The sequence below is a fragment of the Bombina bombina genome, chromosome 2 (assembly GCF_027579735.1).
Source record: "Bombina bombina isolate aBomBom1 chromosome 2, aBomBom1.pri, whole genome shotgun sequence".
Taxonomy (NCBI): Eukaryota; Metazoa; Chordata; class Amphibia; order Anura; family Bombinatoridae; genus Bombina; species Bombina bombina.
The window spans coordinates 872818336-872841348 of record NC_069500.1 but is presented as its reverse complement, the minus strand read 5'-3'; the positions used below and the strand labels follow the sequence as shown (position 1 = coordinate 872841348).

Here is a 23013-nt window from a genome sequence, read left to right as displayed (position 1 = left end):
TTGCGAAGCGCATATCAACGAAGAATCTTAAGCACAAACTTACTTCACCACCTCCACGGGAGGCAAAGTTTGTAAAACTGAATTGTGGGTGTGGTGAGGGGTGTATTTATAGGCATTTTAAGGTTTGGCAAACTTTGCCCCTCCTGGTAGGAATGTATATCCCATACGTCACTAGCTCATGGACTCTTGCTAATTACATGAAAGAAATAGGGAAAAGAGAGAGAGCAAAAGAGGGCGAGAGAGAGCAAGAGAGGGAGAGAGAGCAGATGAGGGGGGGAAGAGAGAGAGCGAGCAAAAGAGGGGAGAGAGAGCAAAAGAGGTGGGAGAGAGAGAGCAAAAGAGGGGGGAGAGAGAGCACAAGAGGGGAGAGAGAGAGCAAAAAAGGGGAGAGAGAGCAAAAGAGGGGGGAGAGTGCAAAATAAGGGGGAGAGTGCAAAATAAGGGGGAGAGAGAGAACTCAAAAGAGAGGGGGGAGAGAGAGAGCGCGCAAAAGAGAGGGGGGAGAGAGAGGGAGCAAGGGTTGGAACCGCGGTACCTAAAAAATTGGCCCGTGTACACGGGCTTTAGGACTAGTATTATATAAAATATAAAGTACATTTATGACCATAGTATGATAGCTGCTCAAGAGTAAGGTTCTGCTCTCATCTAGTCTTGGCCTGTTTTGGCCTAAACATTTGTGATCATTATTCAGCATTTGTAAACTACCCTTGTATAGCAGTAACATTTGTTGCTGCTTGACAAAGTAAAAAGTACTTCTATAATACCAGTGACTATTTACTGTTCTGACATTTTTTTATTTTTTTTATAGCTGGGATCAGATGCTCCTTATGGGCGGTCCTTACCACCACCTGTGGGAGTCATTAGCTAGTATTCATGCACACATACACAGCAGGCTGGTTTACCTTTTGAATTGTGATGACTACATTAAAAAGACACTTCATGATGATTCTTGACTTTAGTCTGCCTATCTATTAAAAAACACCTCTCAGTTGTATTTTTTTTTTCTTATAAAAAAATACTACTATGTTACTTTAAACTTGTATCTGCTGGGTGATCTTAGAAATGGAACTGTGAAATGGTTATTTAATAAAAGTAATTAATAATAATAAAAAGAAAAGTTTTGTTACAAGCCATATTACATACAAACATTAACATACCAGTAGCACGCTCCACATAAAAAACCTGATGAGCACCTGATTGTGCTGATTCTTGTAAAATGTAAGTATTTTTCCAGCCTGTAAAATAAAGAAAGATTATTAGCATCCTAAATATTCTCATATAGCATTACACATTATGCAACTATACATAATTTGTATGTAATTCAAAGGCTCTACAAATGCCAAATAGTATAGAAAAAAACATGTTATTTTGTATAATCGTTCAACATATGTAAACTAAAAACAGAATTTATGTTTACCTGATAAATTACTTTCTCCAACGGTGTGTCCGGTCCACGGCGTCATCCTTACTTGTGGGATATTCTCTTCCCCAACAGGAAATGGCAAAGAGCCCAGCAAAGCTGGTCACATGATCCCTCCTAGGCTCCGCCTACCCCAGTCATTCGACCGACGTTAAGGAGAGAATATTTGCATAGGAGAAACATATGGTACCGTGGTGACTGTAGTTAAAGAAAATAAATTATCAGACCTGATTAAAAAAAACCAGGGCGGGCCGTGGGCCCGGACACACCGTTGGAGAAAGTAATTTATCAGGTAACATAAATTCTTTTTTCTCCAACAAAGGTGTGTCCGGTCCACGGCGTCATCCTTACTTGTGGGAACCAATACCAAGCTTTAGGACACGGATGAAGGGAGGGAGCAAATCAGGTCACCTAAATGGAAGGCACCACGGCTTGCAAAACCTTTCTCCCAAAAATAGCCTCAGAAGAAGCAAAAGTATCAAACTTGTAAAATTTGGTAAAAGTGTGCAGTGAAGACCAAGTCGCTGCCCTACATATCTGATCAACAGAAGCCTCGTTCTTGAAGGCCCATGTGGAAGCCACAGCCCTAGTGGAATGAGCCGTGATTCTTTCGGGAGGCTGCCGTCCGGCAGTCTCGTAAGCCAATCTGATGATGCTTTTAATCCAAAAAGAGAGAGAGGTAGAAGTTGCTTTTTGACCTCTCCTTTTACCGGAATAAACAACAAACAAGGAAGATGTTTGTCTAAAATCCTTTGTAGCATCTAAATAGAATTTTAGAGCGCGAACAACATCCAAATTGTGCAACAAACGTTCCTTCTTTGAAACTGGTTTCGGACACAGAGAAGGTACGATAATCTCCTGGTTAATGTTTTTGTTAGAAACAACTTTTGGAAGAAAACCAGGTTTAGTACGTAAAACCACCTTATCTGCATGGAACACCAGATAAGGAGGAGAACACTGCAGAGCAGATAATTCTGAAACTCTTCTAGCAGAAGAAATTGCAACTAAAAACAAAACTTTCCAAGATAATAACTTAATATCAACGGAATGTAAGGGTTCAAACGGAACCCCCTGAAGAACTGAAAGAACTAAGTTGAGACTCCAAGGAGGAGTCAAAGGTTTGTAAACAGGCTTAATTCTAACCAGAGCCTGAACAAAGGCTTGAACATCTGGCACAGCTGCCAGCTTTTTGTGAAGTAACACAGACAAGGCAGAAATCTGTCCCTCAGGGAACTAGCAGATAATCCTTTTTCCAATCCTTCTTGAAGGAAGGATAGAATCTTAGGAATCTTAACCTTGTCCCAAGGGAATCCTTTAGATTCACACCAACAGATATATTTTTTCCAAATTTTGTGGTAAATCTTTCTAGTTACAGGCTTTCTGGCCTGAACAAGAGTATCGATAACAGAATCTGAGAACCCTCGCTTCGATAAGATCAAGCGTTCAATCTCCAAGCAGTCAGCTGGAGTGAAACCAGATTCGGATGTTCGAACGGACCCTGAACAAGAAGGTCTCGTCTCAAAGGTAGCTTCCAAGGTGGAGCCGATGACATATTCACCAGATCTGCATACCAAGTCCTGCGTGGCCACGCAGGAGCTATCAAGATCACCGACGCCCTCTCCTGATTGATCCTGGCTACCAGCCTGGGGATGAGAGGAAACGGCGGGAACACATAAGCTAGTTTGAAGGTCCAAGGTGCTACTAGTGCATCCACTAGAGCGCCTTGGGATCCTGGATCTGGACCGTAGCAAGGAACTTTGAAGTTCTGACGAGAGGCCATCAGATCCATGTCTGGAATGCCCCACAGCTGAGTGACTTGGGCAAAGATTTCCGGATGGAGTTCCCACTCCCCCGGATGCAATGTCTGACGACTCAGAAAATCCGCTTCCCAATTTTCCACTCCTGGGATGTGGATAGCAGACAGGTGGCAGGAGTGAGACTCCGCCCATAGAATGATTTTGGTCACTTCTTCCATCGCTAGGGAAACTCCTTGTTCCCCCCTGATGGTTGATGTACGCAACAGTTGTCATGTTGTCTGATTGAAACCGTATGAACTTGGCCCTCGCTAGCTGAGGCCAAGCCTTGAGAGCATTGAATATCGCTCTCAGTTCCAGAATATTTATCGGTAGAAGAGATTCTTCCCGAGACCAAAGACCCTGAGCTTTCAGGGATCCCCAGACCGCGCCCCAGCCCATCAGACTGGCGTCGGTCGTGACGATGACCCACTCCGGTCTGCGGAATGTCATCCCTTGTGACAGGTTGTCCAGGGACAGCCACCAACGGAGTGAGTCTCTGGTCCTCTGATTTACTTGTATCTTCGGAGACAAGTCTGTATAGTCCCCATTCCACTGACTGAGCATGCACAGTTGTAATGGTCTTAGATGAATGCGCGCAAAAGGAACTATGTCCATTGCCGCTACCATCAAACCGATCACTTCCATGCACTGCGCTATGGAAGGAAGAGGAACGGAATGAAGTATCCGACAAGAGTCTAGAAGTTTTGTTTTTCTGGCCTCTGTCAGAAAAATCCTCATTTCTAAGGAGTCTATTATTGTTCCCAAGAAGGGAACCCTTGTTGACGGAGATAGAGAACTCTTTTCCACGTTCACTTTCCATCCGTGAGATCTGAGAAAGGCCAGGACAATGTCCGTGTGAGCCTTTGCTTGAGGAAGGGACGACGCTTGAATCAGAATGTCGTCCAAGTAAGGTACTACAGCAATGCCCCTTGGTCTTAGCACAGCTAGAAGGGACCCTAGTACCTTTGTGAAAATCCTTGGAGCAGTGGCTAATCCGAAAGGAAGCGCCACGAACTGGTAATGCTTGTCCAGGAATGCGAACCTTAGGAACCGATGATGTTCCTTGTGGATAGGAATATGTAGATACGCATCCTTTAAATCCACTGTGGTCATGAATTGACCTTCCTGGATGGAAGGAAGAATAGTTCGAATGGTTTCCATCTTGAACGATGGAACCTTGAGAAACTTGTTTAAGATCTTGAGATCTAAGATTGGTCTGAACGTTCCCTCTTTTTTGGGAACTATGAACAGATTGGAGTAGAACCCATCCTTGTTCTCTTAATGGAACAGGATGAATCACTCCCATTTTTAACAGGTCTTCTACACAATGTAAGAATGCCTGTCTTTTTACGTGGTCTGAAGACAACTGAGACCTGTGGAACCTCCCCCTTGGGGGAAGCCCCTTGAATTCCAGAAGATAACCTTGGGAGACTATTTCTAGCGCCCAAGGATCCAGAACATCTCTTGCCCAAGCCTGAGCGAAGAGAGAGAGTCTGCCCCCCACCAGATCCGGTCCCGGATCGGGGGCCAACATTTCATGCTGTCTTGGTAGCAGTGGCAGGTTTCTTGGCCTGCTTTCCCTTGTTCCAGCCTTGCATTGGTCTCCAAGCTGGCTTGGCTTGAGAAGTATTACCCTCTTGCTTAGAGGACGTAGCACTTTGGGCTGGTCCATTTCTACGAAAGGGACGAAAATTAGGTTTATTTTTTGCCTTGAAAGGCCGATCCTGAGGAAGGGCGTGGCCCTTACCCCCAGTGATATCAGAGATAATCTCTTTCAAGTCAGGGCCAAACAGCGTTTTCCCCTTGAAAGGAATGTTAAGTAGCTTGTTCTTGGAAGACGCATCAGCTGACCAAGATTTCAACCAAAGCGCTCTGCGCGCCACAATAGCAAACCCAGAATTCTTAGCCGCTAACCTAGCCAATTGCAAAGTGGCGTCTAGGGTGAAAAGAATTAGCCAATTTGAGAGCATTGATTCTGTCCATAATCTCCTCATAAGGAGGAGAATCACTATCGACCGCCTTTATCAGCTCATCGAACCAGAAACATGCGGCTGTAGCTACAGGGGACAATGCATGAAATTGGTTGTAGAAGGTAACCCTGCTGAACAAACATCTTTTTAAGTAAACCTTCTAATTTTTTATCCATAGGATCTTTGAAAGCACAACTATCCTCTATGGGTATAGTGGTGCGTTTGTTTAAAGTGGAAACCGCTCCCTCGACCTTGGGGACTGTCTGCCATAAGTCCTTTCTGGGGTCGACCATAGGAAACAATTTTTTAAATATGGGGGGAGGGACGAAAGGAATACCGGGCCTTTCCCATTCTTTATTAACAATGTCCGCCACCCGCTTGGGTATAGGAAAAGCTTCTGGGAGCCCCGGGACCTCTAGGAACTTGTCCATTTTACATAGTTTCTCTGGATGACCAACTTGTCACAATCATCCAGAGTGGATAATACCTCCTTAAGCAGAATGCGGAGATGTTCCAACTTAAATTTAAACGTAATCACATCAGGTTCAGCTTGTTGAGAAATGTTCCCTGAATCAGTAATTTCTCCCTCAGACAAAACCTCCCTGGCCCCATCAGACTGGGTTAGGGGCCCTTCAGAACCATTATTATCAGCGTCGTCATGCTCTTCAGTATCTAAAACAGAGCAGTCGCGCTTACGCTGATAAGTGTTCATTTTGGCTAAAATGTTTTTGACAGAATTATCCATTACAGCCGTTAATTGTTGCATAGTAAGGAGTATTGGCGCGCTAGATGTACTAGGGGCCTCCTGAGTGGGCAAGACTCGTGTAGACGAAGGAGGGAATGATGCAGTACCATGCTTACTCCCCTCACTTGAGGAATCATCTTGGGCATCATTGTCATTGTCACATAAATCACATTTATTTAAATGAATGGGAATTCTGGCTTCCCCACATTCAGAACACAGTCTATCTGGTAGTTCAGACATGTTAAACAGGCATAAACTTGATAACAAAGTACAAAAAACGTTTTAAAATAAAACCGTTACTGTCACTTTAAATTTTAAACTGAACACACTTTATTACTGCAATTGCGAAAAAACATGAAGGAATTGTTCAAAATTCACCAAATTTTCACCACAGTGTCTTAAAGCCTTAAAAGTATTGCACACCAAATTTGGAAGCTTTAACCCTTAAAATAACGGAACCGGAGCCGTTTTTAACTTTAACCCCTTTACAGTCCCTGGTATCTGCTTTGCTGAGACCCAACCAAGCCCAAAGGGGAATACGATACCAAATGACGCCTTCAGAAAGTCTTTTCTAAGTATCAGAGCTCCTCTCACATGCGACTGCATGTCATGCCTCTCAAAAACAAGTGCGCAACACCGGCGCGAAAATGAGGCTCTGCCTATGATTTGGGAAAGCCCCTAAAGAATAAGGTGTCTAAAACAGTGCCTGCCGATATTATTATATCAAAATACCCAGAATAAATGTTTCCTCAAGGCTAAATATGTGTTAATAATGAATGGATTTAGCCCAGAAAAAGTCTACAGTCTTAATAAGCCCTTGTGAAGCCCTTATTTACGATCTTAATAAACATGGCTTACCGGATCCCATAGGGAAAATGACAGCTTCCAGCATTACATCGTCTTGTTAGAATGTGTCATACCTCAAGCAGCAAGAGACTGCTCACTGTTCCCCCAACTGAAGTTAATTGCTCTCAACAGTCCGGTGTGGAACAGCCATGGATTTTAGTGACGGTTGCTAAAATCATTTTCCTCATACAAACAGAAATCTTCATCTCTTTTCTGTTTCTGAGTAAATAGTACATACCAGCACTATTTCAAAATAACAAACTCTTGATTGAATAATAAAAACTACAGTTAAACACTAAAAAACTCTAAGCCATCTCCGTGGAGATGTTGCCTGTACAACGGCAAAGAGAATGACTGGGGTAGGCGGAGCCTAGGAGGGATCATGTGACCAGCTTTGCTGGGCTCTTTGCCATTTCCTGTTGGGGAAGAGAATATCCCACAAGTAAGGATGACGCCGTGGACCGGACACACCTATGTTGGAGAAATATATATTATAAATCTGGAAACTATATGAACGGTAAAATATTAATTGAATGCTGGAAATAACGGTTTACCTTATCTGTTGCATTTATTAAAGCTTCAGATAAAATGGCAGACAATGTGGGTGTCAGATTCAGCAAACATTTTAATTTCAAAATCCCTGTTATCCTTGACATGAAGGTAAACAAATTATTATAGTTTATTTATAAAAGCTCCAAGATACTTTGCAGCGATATCAGATTATTAAAAAAAGAACATTTTATGCTTAACTGATACATTAACTTCATGGTAGTGAGAGTCCACGCTCCATTACTCCTGGTAATTACTCTTCCTTACCACTAAGAGGAGGCAAAAAGTCCCATACCCCAAGAGCCCTATAAATCCCCTCACACATACCTCAGTCTAACATATAGCCAAACCAAGCCTAGTGAGATAAGAAAAGAAAAATAAGAGCCATAAAAAGAGTAGGGCAAAAAAAGATGTGCTTAAAGAAAATACTAAACCTTAAAACAAAGGGTGGGGCCATGAAATTAATGTTTTCTTTTATACCGGTCGTGAGAGTCCTTGATACATTACTCCTGGAAACTAATACCCAAGCCCTGGAGTCCAAAAGGGAGTGATTAAGAAAACATTTTTCACTGAGACAATAAATCCACAACCCCAAGAAAAAAAAAATCAAGCTGAGACAACCGCTTGAAGGACCTTCCTACCAAAGGCTGCCTCAGAAGAAGCAAATACATAAAAATGGTAGAATTTTGTAAAAGTATGCAAAGAAGACAAAGTAGCTGCTTTGCAAATCTTTTCAACTGAAGCCTCATTCTTAAAGGCCCAAGGACGTAGTAGAATGAACAGTAATCCGTTGCAGTGGAGGCTGACCTGCCTCCAAGTAAGCCATGTGAATCAAAAGTTTAAACAAAGAAGCTAAAGAAACAGCGGAAACTTTCTGTCCTTTCCTAAAACCAGAAAAGTGAATGAACAAACTAGAAGTTTGTCTAAAGTTCTTAGTAGCATCAATGTAATATTTCAAAGCCCTAACAACATCCAGGATATGCAAAGAGTCCTCTGAAACATTCCTAGGATAAAGATATAAAGAAGGGACAACAATCTCTCTGCTAATGTTGTCTGAAGAACAAGAAGCCAAAAGTAAGATAAAAAATAAGATAAGGAGGATCACAAGAAAAGCATATAACTGAAACTCTTCTAGCAGAAGAGATGGCCAAAAGGAATAAAACCTTCCAAAATAGCCATTTAATATCCACCTTATGCAAAGATTCAAAAGGAGGAGACTGCAAAACCCTTAAGATTCCATGGAGGAGAAATGGGCTTGATTACAGGTTTAATATGAACCAAAGCCTGAACAAAACCATGAATATCAGGAAGATTAGCAGAGAACTGGCAGATAGACCCCTATCCAGACCATCCTGTAGGTACTGCAGAATCCTAAGAATTCTGAAAGAATGCCAGGAAACAATGTGAACCATACACCAAGAAATAAATACCTTCCATACCTTATGATAAATCTTCCTAGTTACAGCCTTACTGGCCTGAATTAAGGTTTCAGTCACTGAATCAGAGAAATCTTTATGTCTAAGGACTAACCATTCAATGTCCATGTCATCAAGTTCAGACACTTGAGCAGGGCCAAGAAAGAGCACCACTAGAAATTTTGGGGCCCCTTACTAGACCATTGGTTGTGACCCCATCCATCCCTTTGACTTGTGCAATTTTTGACCAAGTGACTAAAATGTGTGCACATTTTATTCTTTAGTATAGTCAAACTTGAAAATATTGTAAAAGTTTTAACACACATACACAGAAAAAACCCACAAACTCAGACACACTTAAAGGGACAGTATACATCAATTTTGATATTACTGCATGTACTAGGCACTACTATAAAGAGCAATATGCACAGGTACCAATATAAAACTCCAGTATAAAATTTTCTAAAAACTTAACATTTTCCCTTCAGCTGCCATCTACAAACACCTGCAATTAAATGTAGCTGCTTGGTGCATATAAACAAAAATGTGTTGTTTTGCATAGTGGGATAGTGAGCACCATTCCTAACACGCACAAGGACCTTTGCCCTTCTTTACCCCATTTCCTCCTCTTATTAGGAGACACCATCACATCTGGAAAGTGCAATTTACTACTAGTTTAGTACTAACCTTCGTGGCTCCTGTCTGCCTGTCACAGCTTAGTGAGTCCTTCCCACACTGCAGTATAGCCGATTGCCGTAGGATCAAGCTATCTGTCTGACACCCCTCTACAGGCTCCTGTGCAAATAAACAATGCCTTCACAGCCTGTAGTTCAACCTCTGCCTTGGCTGCTTACTAATGCTGGACATATACTATGCTCAACTATTAGCTAACCATGCGGCTCAGCTCTGCAGAGGTATATTCTGACAAAAATAACTGAATATAAAAAAATTAAAGTTTTATTTAGTGGTCTGGTTGGGGCCTGACTCCAGTCACCCCTTTCACCCCCTGATGGCGGCCCTGCACTTGAGGTCCGGATAGAAATCGGACCTTGGGTCACAAGGTCTGACCTTAGAAGAAGAGGCCAAGGAAGGCAGCGGGAAATCTGGACCAAATATGCATATAAAATCCTGCGAGGCCAAGCTGGGGAAATCAGGATTACTGATGGACATCACTCTGGGTAGAACAACCAGAGGAGGAAACAGATAAGCAAGCTGGAATGACCAAGGTGCTTTTACAGCATCAACAAACTCTGCTTGAGGGTCCCTGAACCTCGCAAAATACCTGGCAAGTTTGTTGTTCAAACAAGAAGGCATCAGATCCATCTCTGGGAGACCCCAAAGATCCACAATCTGATTGGACACATCCTGGTGAAGAGACCACTCACCTAGATGTAGAGACTGACAACTGAGAAAGTCTGCTTCCCAGTTGTTCACCTATGGAATATGAATCGCAGAGAATAGACAATTGGTTTCTGCCCATAAGAGAATTTCAGACACTTCTCTCATGGCTAGGGAATTGTGAGTTCCCCCTGATGTTTGACAAACGCTACTGCTGTTACATTGTCTGAAAACGGAGATGAACATTTATTGGTAACCTCACCTCCCAAGGATCCCAAACTCCCTGTGCTCTCAGAGACCCCAAACAGCTCCCCAACCTGAGAAACCTGCATCTGTATTTATCACAGTCTAGGAAGAACAAGCAAAAGAAGCCCCCTGAATAATAAACTGATGACACAGCCACCAAGTTAGAGACTGACTTGTACTGAGATACAAAAATATATTTTGAGATAGCCGAGTATAATCTCTGCACCATTGAAGAAGCATACACAGCTGAAGAGGTCTCATGTGGAAACTAGCAAATGAAATTACATCTGAAGCTGCAATCATAAGACTTAGAACGTCAATACAATGAGCAGGAGGAAAGAGAGAGACTGAAAATTCAGACCAGCTAATATCAATCTTAACCTTCTCTGCTCTGTTAGAGAAAGACTCATGGAGACTGAAACTATTTGAACCCCCCCCCCCCCCCAAATAATTACCTTTGTTTGAGGATATAAATACATTTTTGGAAAATTGATCCTCCATCCATGTTGTTGAAGAAACAACAAGAGTCAGTTGGTGTGAGATTCTGCTAAAGGCAAAGACGGAGCTTGAACCAAGATATTGTCCATGTAAGGAAACACTGAAATACCCTGAGTTCTTATCACTGACAAAAGGGCACCCAGAACCTTTGTGAATATTCTTTGATCTGTAGCCAGACCAAATGGTAGAGCAACAAACTGAAAATCCTTTAAATCTATTGTGGGCATAAACTGACCTTGCTGAACAAAAGGCAGACTAGTCTGAATAGTTTCCAATTTGAAAGATTGAATCCTTACAAACTTGTTTAGAGCTTTCAGAACCAGAACTGGTCTGAAAGTACCTTCCTTCTTTTAAAAAATGAAGAGAATTAATTAAATTAAGAAATAAAATCCCATCCCCTGTTCCTTCAAAGGAACTGGTACAATCACTCCCATAACTTCCAGATCTGAGACAGACTTGAAAAAAGTTTGAGCTTTTAAAGGATTCCATGAAACATGGAACAGAAAAAACCTTCCTCAGTGGCCTTGTCCTGAATCCTATTCAATATACCTGGGAGACTATATTCAGAACCCAGGGATCTGGCACAGAATGAAATCAAGGTTTAATCTGCTCCTTCCACCAGAACTTCTGACTTGGGGGCCGCACCTTCATGCAGATTTGGTAGAAGGGATAGATTTCTGAGCCTGCTTTGACTTGCTCCAGTTAGCACTAGACCTCCAGATTGAGCAAGAGGGGCCTTGCTTCTGAGCAGAGGAGTCATTCTTTTGTTCCTTATTCTGACAAAAGGAACAAAAATGATTGGAAGCTTCAGATTTCCCTCTAGACTTCTTGTCTTGAGGAAGAAAAGCCATTTTACCTCCAGTAACAGTAGATATAATAGAGTCTAAATCAGAACCAAACATTTTATTTCCCTGTAAGGAAAGAGACAATAATCTGAATTTTGACACCATGTCAGCAGACCATGATTTAAGTTATATAAGGCTTCATAATATCAAACACAGCATCACAGAATTAGCATCATTAAGAAGGCCCAAAATATTTTCACTTGCAGACTGGTCAACCAGTAAGTAGAAGCAGCAGCCACATCAACTATAGAAATGGCTGGCCTAAGTAAATATCTTGGTTGTAAAAAGGCCCCTCTATAAAAATACACTAATTTTCTGTCCAGTGGGTCCTTAAAAGAAGTACTATCTTCCAAAGGGAAGTACATTTAGTTAGAGTGAAAATGGCCCCATAAAACTTAGGAACAGTTTACCACAATTAAACATTAGCAGTAGGTAAAGGATATAACTTTTTAAACCTTGCAGAAGGATTAAATGCATTATCTGGTTTAGAACATTCCCTAGAAATGATGTCAGATACAGCATCAGGAATAGGGAAAATCTCTTGGGAGATTAACAATAGTCTTAAAAACTGAATTTAAACAATTACAAGGCTTATCATCAGAAACCTTAGGGTCTTTAACCACTAAACTAATCAAGACCTCCTTCAAAAGAGAACAAATATGTTCAACTTTAAAAAAAAAAAAAGGAGGAAATATCACAGTCAACATCAGATGTAGACTCCTCATCACCTGAGGAAACTTCACCCTCTGAAGACACAACAGTATCCCTGGCTTCAGGGCACATAGTACTAGTAGAAAGTAAATTTTAAACGAACCATTTACATCTGCTTGAAGGTGGGAGAGCCTCAAGCGCCTCAGAAACTGCAGCATTGATTAATTTTTTCACACTGGGTGAAACATCACAGGAGGAGGATTAATACCCAAAGAAGCAGCATTAGGATGGCCTGATTGCATTAATCAATTTAAACATGAGTCGTATAAATGAGCTGGAGCAGGTACCTCTAGTGTAGATTTAGAGACAGAATCAGACAGCTCAATTATGGCATTTGACAACACAAAGCAATACACACTATAACCTCCCTAAAAAAGCTTGACGAATGAAAATAACTTACCCCCTCCTAAGTAGCTTTCAAAATAGACTTACAGGTACAATGCACGCTAAACCGAACTGCAAAACAAAGCAGGAGACATTAACAACAAATACGAAGGACAGATAATGCACTAAAAACACGGGCGACATGCGCAAAACAGCAATAGAATAATGAAAAGGATTTTATCCCAGGACCATAAATAAGTTTTTGTTTTTTTTAATTATCCTTACCGATAGAAACTCATCTACCTGCAAATAAGCAGCAGACAGCCAAACCAGTACTGTGACATATCAGCAGAGGTTTATGAAATAGGAGTAAACTGTAGATCAATAGAGGGAGGCAAAAGACAAGTCCCTGCAACCAATTATGGAAGGTTTATGATGTTTCCCATGAGGTGAAAAAAGAATCATTAACCATACGCCAAATATATCCCTCTGAGGGGAAACTGGGCCTCAATATAGACTGAAAACCCCTTTCTCTGAAGAATCAAATGAACATCTTTATCCTTTGACCACCTCCGGCAGAGGCAAAGTAAAGACTGAGTTATGTGTGAGGGGTTTTATAATGTTCTTGGGGTTTGGGAATCTTTGCCTCCTCCTAGTGGTAAGGAAGAGTAATTCCCAGGAGTAATGGATCATGGACTCTCATCACCTGTATGAAAGAAATAATGATAAAGTCCCTACTTGTGCAAAGCTATTAACATTTATATGCAAAGGATAACTGCATAAGATTGTGAAATGCCTAAAGTTAATAATTAAAGTATAATAGATTAATATAAACCTATATTGATATATATGTATAGCTATAATGCAATCCAAGGATTCTTCATATTAAAAAAGTGATTGAAAATGTGTTTTTTTTTATTTGTCTTATAGATGCTACCTCTTGATATAATGCACCATCTGTTTGTGTTTCAACAGTTCTGATGATTTAGTTAAACCTAGTAGGGATGGGCGAATGTTTTGCAACATTCAAAAAATGGAACAAATTTTAACACATTCGTTCGTTTGCTTCGAATTGTGAATGTTTGTACAACATTCGTTTCAATGTAATAGTATTTCTAATGCTATCTTTAAATTTTAATATTTTGTTCAAATTTGTCTAATAATTCGATTCGAATTATACAATATTCGAATTCGAAAAATTTGAATCAATATACTTGTAATAGTATTTCTAATGTTCTCTTTAAAAGGTAATATTCAAATTATGCAATATTCGAAAAAGAAACATTCGTATTGTTATATTTGTATCTATTATGTATCAATTTACTAAATTCCCTACCACATGAACTATTGAACTTCTGATTAGTATTTGTTAAATCGAATGTTACATTTGAAATTTTGAATATGGATATTATATATCCAAAACGAAAAGTAACATTCAAAAACTGGAAATAAGATTTGATTATCGAATTTTAATGGATTTTCATTCTTAACATTCGATTGTCCAAAACAAATGTCTACGAATTATACTTTCAGAACATTCGCCCATCCCTAATGGACCATTCGGAAACATGCAGTTTTGATTACCCCTTATAGAACGCCCCCCTCCATGTACAGGGCCAAGAAGCTGGTGAGTTAGGGAGGCCAATGAGGGAATATTTATCTTCTCCCTCAGTCCTATAAGAACAGTCTACTTTGCTTTGTTGATTTTGTATACTTTGTTGGAAAGCATACCTAGGAAGGCTCAGGAGTAGCGTTGCACTACTGGGACCTAGCAAAACACAATCGGTGAGCCCATTATAAGAGGCATATACGTTATATGCAGCTACCAATCCGCAACTAGCTCCCAACACTGCATTGCTGCCCCTCAGTTTACCTAGGCATGCTTTTCAACAAAGGATACCAAGAAAACAAAGACAATTACATACAAGACATAAATTGGAAAGTTGTTTGAAATGACATGCTCTATATGAATCATAAAGGCTAAGATGTAAATTCAGGGTGTGCCAAAAGTAGGACTGATCAGGTCATGGTATTTTTATTATTCATTATTATTTAATTTCACGTTCACCTGACTTAAAGGGACAGTCAACACCAGAATTTTTTTGTTTTAAAAGATAAATAATCCCTTAATTACCAATTCCCCAGTTTTGCAAAACCAACACAGTTATAATTATACAAGTTTTACCTCTGTAATTACCTTGTATCTAAGCCTCAGCAGACTGCCCCCTTATTTCAGTTCTTTTGACAGCCAATCAGAGCTGTCTCCATGGTAAATTCATGTGCATGAGCTCAATGTTATCTATATGAAACACGTGAACTAATGCTCTCTATTGGTGAAAAACTATCAAAATGCATTTAGACTAGAGGCGACATTCAAGGTCTAAGAAATTAGCATATGAACCTCCTAGGTTTAGCTTGCACCTAAGAATACCAATAGAACAAAGCAAAATTGGTGATAAAAGTAAATTGGAAAGTTGTTTAACCCCTTAATGACCGAGGACGTGCAGGGTACGTCCTCTTAAAAAAGTCACTTAACGACCAAGGACGTACCCTGCACGTCCTCGGTTTGGAAAGCAGCTGGAAGCGATCCTGATCACTTCCAGCTGATTTCCGGTTATTGCAGGATGCCTCGATATTGAGGCATCCTGCAATAACATTTTTTACCCCTCCGGTGCAGAGAGAGCCACTCTGTGGCCCTCTCTGCACCGGACATCGATGGCCGCATTCGTTGGTGGGTGGGAGCTGAAGTGGGAGGTGGGTGGGCGGCCATCGATGGCTTCTTAGTTAGAGAGGGGGGCGGGATCGGTTGCGGTATCGCCGGGGGCGCGCACGGGGTGCGCGCGCGTGCACGGGGGGTGGCGGGCGGGCGCGGTGCACGGGGCGGGGAGCGGGTGGGAACCGCTACACTACAGAAAAAAGGTACAAGTTGATTGTCAAAAAATATATAATAAACTTATTTTTTTTAAAACATCTAAGGGATCAGGAAGGGGTGGGGGGTTGGTATTGGGGGGGGGAAGCTACACTACAGAAAAGGGACATTTTTTTAATATATAACAGCATATTTTTCACTAAAATGGGTACTGGCAGACAGCTGCCAGTACCCAAGATGGCGCACATTAAGTCAGAGGGGGAGGGTTAGAGAGCTGTTTGGTGGGGGATCAGTGAGGTTGGGGGCTAATGGGGATCCTACACATAAGCATATGTAAATATGCTAAAAAAAAATGCACAAAAAAGCCAAAATTCTCCTTTTATTTTAGTACTGGCAGAGTTTCTGCCAGTACTTAAGATGGCGGGGACATTTGTGGGGTAGGGGAGGGAAGAGAGATGTTTGGGAGGGATCAGGGGGTCTGATGTTTCAGGTGGGAGGCTGATCTCTACACTAAAGCTAAAATTAACCCTGCAAGCTCCCTACAAGCTACCTAATTAACCCCTTCACTGCTAGCCATAATACACGTGTGATGCGCAGCGCCATTTATCAGCATTCTAATTACCAAAAAGCAACGCCAAAGTCATATATGTCTGCTATTTCTGAACAAAGGGGATCCCAGAGAAGCATTTACAACCATTTGTGCCATAATTGCACAAGCTGTTTGTAAATGATTTCAGTGAGAAACCTAAAATTGTGAAAAATGTAACATTTTTTTTAATTTGATCGCATTTGGCGGTGAAATGGTGGCATGAAATATACCAAAATGGGCCTAGATCAATACTTGGGGTTGTCTACTACACTACACTAAAGCTAAAAATACCCCAAAAAGCTCCTTACATGCTTCCTAATTAACCCCTTCACTGCTGGGCATAATACACGTGTGGTGGGCAGTGGCATTTAGCGGCCTTCTAATTACCAAAAAGCAAAGCCAAAGCCATATATGTCTGCTATTTCTGAACAAAGGGGATCCCAGAGAAGAATTTACAACCATTTATGCCATAATTGCACAAGCAGTTTGTAAATAATTTCAGTGAGAAACTGAAAGTTTGTGAAAAAATTTGTGAAAAAGTGAACGATTTTTTGTATTTGATCGCATTTGGCGGTGAAATGGTGGCATGAAATATACCAAAATGGGCCTAGATCAATACTTTGGGATGTCTTCTAAAAAAAAATATATACATGTCAATGGATATTCAGGGATTCCTGAAAGATATCAGTGTCCCAATGTAACTAGCGCTAATTTTGAAAAAAAATGGTTTGAAAATAGCAAAGTGCTACTTGTATTTATGGCCCTATAAGTTACAAAAAAAGCAAAGAACTTGTAAACATTGGGTATTTCTAAACTCAGGACAAAATTTAGAAACTATTTAGCATGGGTGTTTTTTGGTGGTTGTAGATATGTAACAGATTTTGGGGTTCAAAGTTAGAAAAAGTGTGTTTTTTTTCCATTTTTCCTCATATTTTATAAATTATTTTATAGTAAATGATAAGATATGATGAAAATAATGGTATTTTTAGAAAGTCCATTTAATGGCGAGAAAAACGGTATATAATATGTGTGGGTACAGTAAATGAGTAAGAGGAAAATTTCAGCTAAACACAAACACCGCAGAAATGTAAAAATAGCCTTGGTCCCAAACGGACAGAAAATGGAAAAGTGCTCTGGTCACTAAGGGGTTAAAATGACATGCCCAAATTAAAATATGAAAGGTTTTTTTGGACTTGACTGTCCCTTTAACACTTATGGACTGCTGCTTTTGGGGCGTAGTAAAAAAGAAGGTTTTTGAGAGGAAGCCTCACACAGTGGATGAATTGAAGGAGTTCATCTCTCAAACATTTATCAACATTGGTGCTAACCGGAATTTGTGTTACTGTGTGTTGCAGTGTCGTAGACAGGTTCCAGGAATGTAGCAACTTTATAGAGGACATTTCTAGCACTTAAGAGACTAAACATGACCTGATCATTACTGTATACCTACTTTGGCCCATCCTGTATATATTCAAGGTGAAGAGGAGACTTGTATCTTACCATTCTTACAGGGAAACAGGTTATCCTCTTTCTAAAACTGCAATATTTGTGGACAGATGCAGAATATACAGCCCCAAAAACAAGCTGACTTGCAATTTTCTTAAAGGGACGTTAAACTCAAATTTGCATTTACGCAATAGAAGTTATTAAGTGTATTGCAAAATAACTGCATATAAATTAAATATTTAAAAGCATTTAAAACTATAGTTTTAACTACACATTTTATTATTGCTCTTTTGGACCCTTTAAAATTAAAGGGATATGAAACCCAAAAATTTAATTTTTTTTAATTCAAATACACAATTTTAATTTACTTCTTTTATCAAATTTGCTTTGTTCCCATGATATTGTGTTGTCAGACAGTAGTCTTGCAAATAGATACCATTCTTGCTGCCATATAGTGGTCCTAAGCATACATCCCTGAGAATATTTTTTTTTTTATAATAGCAGTAAATTAGAAAGTTCTTTAAAATTGCATGCTCTATCTGAATTGTGAAATAATATTTTTGGGTTTCATATCCCATTAAGAATATTTTAGCCATTTTGTTAACCTGAAAATATTTTTTTTTTGTACTTAACTTTTTCCCGCCGTTATGTCGTTGTATTCCGTCACAACGGCGCTGGGCTTTAAAGCCGTTATGACCGAATACAACGTCATAGCCAACAGCTGTCCTGAAGCAAACTGCGCTTGAAGGATTTGATCGCGGTCTGGAGGGCGTTCCTAGCATCATAGTGACGCCCCCCAGACCCGATCGTGCGATTTCAATTTGTTTACATCGGAACGTTGTTCCGATGTAGACTTTATAACCCAGTCACAAAAGGGTTAAAGAGATTTACAAAGCACCTGTTCTGTTTGGATAGCATACATACCTGAAGCCCAAAAAAAGCCATAACAACAGAACTGATGGTTCCAAGTATTCCTTCAGGATCATATGGAATAGTTGTTTTATAGATCACCTAAAAAAAATATATGGGGGAAAAAAATTGCAAGTCTACATTAATTATATGTTTTACATACAATATTTTCATGCTAGACAGCAACCACACTCTTTTATTTAGATAAAATAAGTTAATTATTAGTAAAAAATTTAAATCTAATGATCTTAAAGTTTCAGAATATAGGTAGTAAAAGGTACAAATTCCAAAATTATTCAGAATTCCAGACTTTCATTATTTTATTTAAAAAAAAAAAATGTAAATAATTTTCCCCACCAGTTAATCACAATCTTCTCTGCCTGTGTCCGTGGTTTGGTTTTGAGTTCTAAAATGCAAATCCTAGTTTATATTTATTTAAAACAATGATTACCTCTCTTCTGATGTACAGTGTATACAAAAAGTATTAAAAATGATATAAAACGACCTTTAGATTGAATGTATAAGCTTTATTATGATATGTAAATATTGCCTAAATGACATAAGAGGTATTTTACACTTGCTCCCATCCAGTGTTCCCTCTAAAGCCAGTTTTGTGTGTGGCCCAGCAGTGAAACGGTTAATTAGGTAACCGCAACCTGCAATTAGCAAACACTGCACAATGCAGACTGCAAGGTATGGTTACCTTATTAACTGTTCCACTGCTGTGCCGCACACAAAAACTGGCCTTAGATAGAACACTGGTCCCAAACTTTTACAAAATCCAAACCTTTTTTGGTTCCAAACAGTTTGTATAGAGGGTTTTCTACCTGTAATAGCATAACAAGCTAATAACTGAAAATACCCAAGTTACATGATATAAAAAACAACAACGTCACCCATACTCAGTTCACTCACATTGGATGATGGATGCTGGTAGATATGATCTTCACCAAAAATAACACGATCAATGTAACCAGCTGCTCCTCCTGTACAATTTGAATAATTGCCAAAATCTCCAATTCCACCAGGACCCAAATAGCCCCTAAAATGAAGTCACAAATTAGACATCAGTAGTATAGTTTTACATTAACTGGTATGGAATTAGCACAGGTAAATGCGCTAGGTGAGATGCAAACTTATATCCGTTATACTCGTATGTAAAAATATAACATAATATATTCTAATTGAATCCATTTCAATTTTGAAAAGGATTCCTCTAAAAGATGTGTAATTTGTTATCTGTTAGGTAAAAGGAATTTCGAAAATGGCTGCCGCTTGAGTCATTTGGCTTTTTCCAGCACCAAATTTATAAACCAATCAAGTCAAAATTAAACTTTTATGATTCAGATAGAGCATGCAATTTTAAACAACTTTCCAATTAACAAAAGGTGCACAAACTATTTATATTTACACTTTTTGAGTCACCTGCTCCTACTGAGCATGTATACGTATATGCATTTGTGATTGGCTGATGGCTGTCACATGATACAGGGGAGTGGAAATAGACAGAAGTTTGAAAATTGTCAGAAAGAAATCGACTACTCGTTTGAAGATCAGACTAAGTGCTATAGCATTGTCTTTTTATCATGCATTTGTTGATTATGGAAATTTACTGTATTTACTGGTCCTTTAAAGGGACAGTCTACTCCAGAATTGTTATTGTTTAAAAAGATAGATAATCCCTTTATTACCCATTCCCCAGTTTTGCATAACCAACACAGTTATATTAGTATACTTTTTACTTATGTGATTACCTTGTATCTAAGCCTTTGCAGACCGCCCCCTTATTTCAGACAGTCATATGTAACTCCATGGGAATGAGCACAATGCTAGCTATATGGCACACATGAACTAACGCCCTCTAGCTGTGAAAAACTGTCAAATGCACTGAGATAAGAGACAGCCTTCAAGGGCTTAGAAATTAGCATATGAGGCTACCTAGGTTTAGCTTTCAACTAAGAATTCCAAGAGAACAACAAAACAAATTGGATGATAAAAGTAAATTGGAAAGTTTGACTAGACCGTCCCTTTAAGTAAAAAGTACAACACACCAATATCTGTACAAATCCAGATATTTGTGTGTTGTACTTTTTCCAAATAAGTCAGTTGAAGGAAAGAGCCAAATGACAGACCACGGACAATTTGGGGATTTGTTAAACGAATAATAAATTGCACACATCTTTTCTCTTAGACATATATATTAGCAAATATCCTTCTAGTTAAAAGGTATAGTTAATAGCTGTTGCTGTGCACAGAGCATATGTACATATGCCCTATGTACATGCATTCAAAGATGTCACCTACTCAGAGTATATATTGTTTTGTGATAACTCCGTGTCACTGCAGGTCCTCTGAGCATGCAGTGTTTGGTGCACGGGGCTTCGGTACTCATGCTCAGTGTACAGTGAAAGCTGAAATAATTATAACTTTTACTAATACATGTGCATTGCAAACATGTTTTACCAGAAAATGAAATGCAAGCACATACATTTCAATTTCGAGTTTTATGTCCCTTTAATATAAGCAAACAGTAAATAATGGAATAAGCAGAAAAGTAGAAGGAAGATGACAGAGTTTCTCTTATTTAAAAAAGGTAACATATAGTAACAGAAGGAAATCTATATTTTAAATGGACATTAATGTGAGAATTAAACTGTCATTGTTTAGATAGAACATTACATTTTAAGGAGACTTTTTAGTTTACTTCTATTATTAAAATTTCCTTTGTTCTTTTGGTATCCTTTGTTGAAAGGCATATATCGGTAGTTTCGGCAGCAGGAATGCGCTACTGGGAGCTAGCTGCTGATTGGTGGCTACACACATTTATCTCGTCATGCTCACCAGATGTGTTCAGCTAGTTCGTTGTAGTGCACTGCTGCTCTAAAGCTGAATTTAACTGTGTGCTTATCTGCTTTGCAGGTGTTAAATATGGAGTGATATGCAATGAACAGTGCAATAATAAAACATTACAGAATTTTATTTTTGCATTTTTATTTCTCTTTAAAACGGCTCTTGTTTAAAATCCTTCAATTTGGAATAAAATACTTTTTCATGGTGTGTGTATATACTGTATATATATATATATATATATATATATATATATATATATATATATATATATATATATATATATTATAGCCCCCCCATAAGCCTGATTACCATAATCCCATACATAAATTGCTAGGCATCTTTCTAGCCCACACATGAAAAAAGTGGTTTTGCTTATTTTTAAATAACATTGCGCTGATTTTCAGACTCAGAAGTTTTAGGAGAATACTGATGTATCACCTACTCCAGCTTGCTCCTGTTTGTATAAATAGTCTTTTCATATGCAGAGGAAGGGGGAAGAGTCTGATCTTTTTGCTATAGAACCACTTGAAGTGGGTGTTTCAGTTAACCTTTTTTTACAGAGCTAAACTGGGAGCTTCTAAGTAAGTTTTTAAACTGTTTTATACTGGATTTTTAGATCAGTATCTGTGCATATTCTTTATAGTAGTGTCTATTACATGCAGTTAAATGAAAATTGGCCACATTTTCTATAAAGTGTAAGCTTAATAAGTTCATAGGATAGCCTTATGTTTATTTCAGGCCTTCTTGAAGCCCCCTACTTTGTTTATATTTACCAGCTTTAAAGGGACAGTCTTCTCCAAAATGTTTGTTGTTTAAAAAAAGATGGATAATCCCTTTATTACCATTCTCCAGTTTTGCATAATCAACACTGTTATATTAATCCTTTCCTGCCAGGGTTAAAGTGTTTACATCGGAACAACTGTTCCGACGTAGACAAATTGAAATCACGCAATCGTGCACATGATTGCGAGATTTCAATTATTGGATCGGGCCTTGGGGGCGTCCCTATAACCCTAGCAACGCCCTCCAGACCGCGATCAAATCCAGGAAGCGCAGAAGGCTTCAGGACAACCGTTGGCTATGACGTTCTATTTCATCATAACGGCTCTAAAGCCCAGTGTAATTATGACGGAATAGAACTGCATAATGGCGTTAAAATATACTTTTTACCTCTGTGATTACCTTGTTTCTAAGCCTCTACAGACTGCCCCCTTATTTCAATTCTTTTGACAGACTTGCATTTTAGCCAATCAGTGCTGACTCATAAACAACACCACAGGAGTGAGCACAATGTTATCTGTATGGCACACACGAACTAGCACCGTATAAATGAAAACCTGTCAAATTGCAATATAAGATGCGGCCTTAAACGACTTAGAAATCAGTTTATGAGCCTACCTACATTTAGCTTTCAACAAAGAATACCAAGAGAACACAGCAAATTTGATGCTAAAAGTAAATTGGAAAGTTTAAAATCACATGCCCTATCTGAATTATGAAAGTTTCATTTGACTTGACTGTCCCTTTAATGGAAGTTTATTGCATGAATCAACCACCCTTTCTGTAAAGACAAATATTGGAACAGATTTTGTCACTTACAAAGGACAACCAGGAACAGGTAACAGGAACGTCAGACAAAGCCAACAC

The 23013-nt window shown here is 39.3% G+C and overlaps 1 protein-coding gene across 1 annotated transcript in view; it reads right to left on the bottom strand.

The window, feature by feature from the left end:
- HGSNAT (heparan-alpha-glucosaminide N-acetyltransferase) overlaps window positions 1-23013 on the bottom strand; it is a 154285-nt gene that overhangs the window by 48090 nt on the left and 83182 nt on the right. Inside the window, exons 12-15 of the mRNA XM_053703202.1 lie at window positions 22966-23013; window positions 19432-19558; window positions 18532-18618; window positions 1158-1235 (exon numbers count right to left, since the gene is read on the bottom strand). The exon at window positions 22966-23013 is cut by the window's right edge and continues 74 nt beyond it. Coding sequence (XP_053559177.1) covers window positions 1158-1235; window positions 18532-18618; window positions 19432-19558; window positions 22966-23013 — 340 coding nt within the window. The remainder of the gene's footprint in view (window positions 1-1157; window positions 1236-18531; window positions 18619-19431; window positions 19559-22965) is intronic.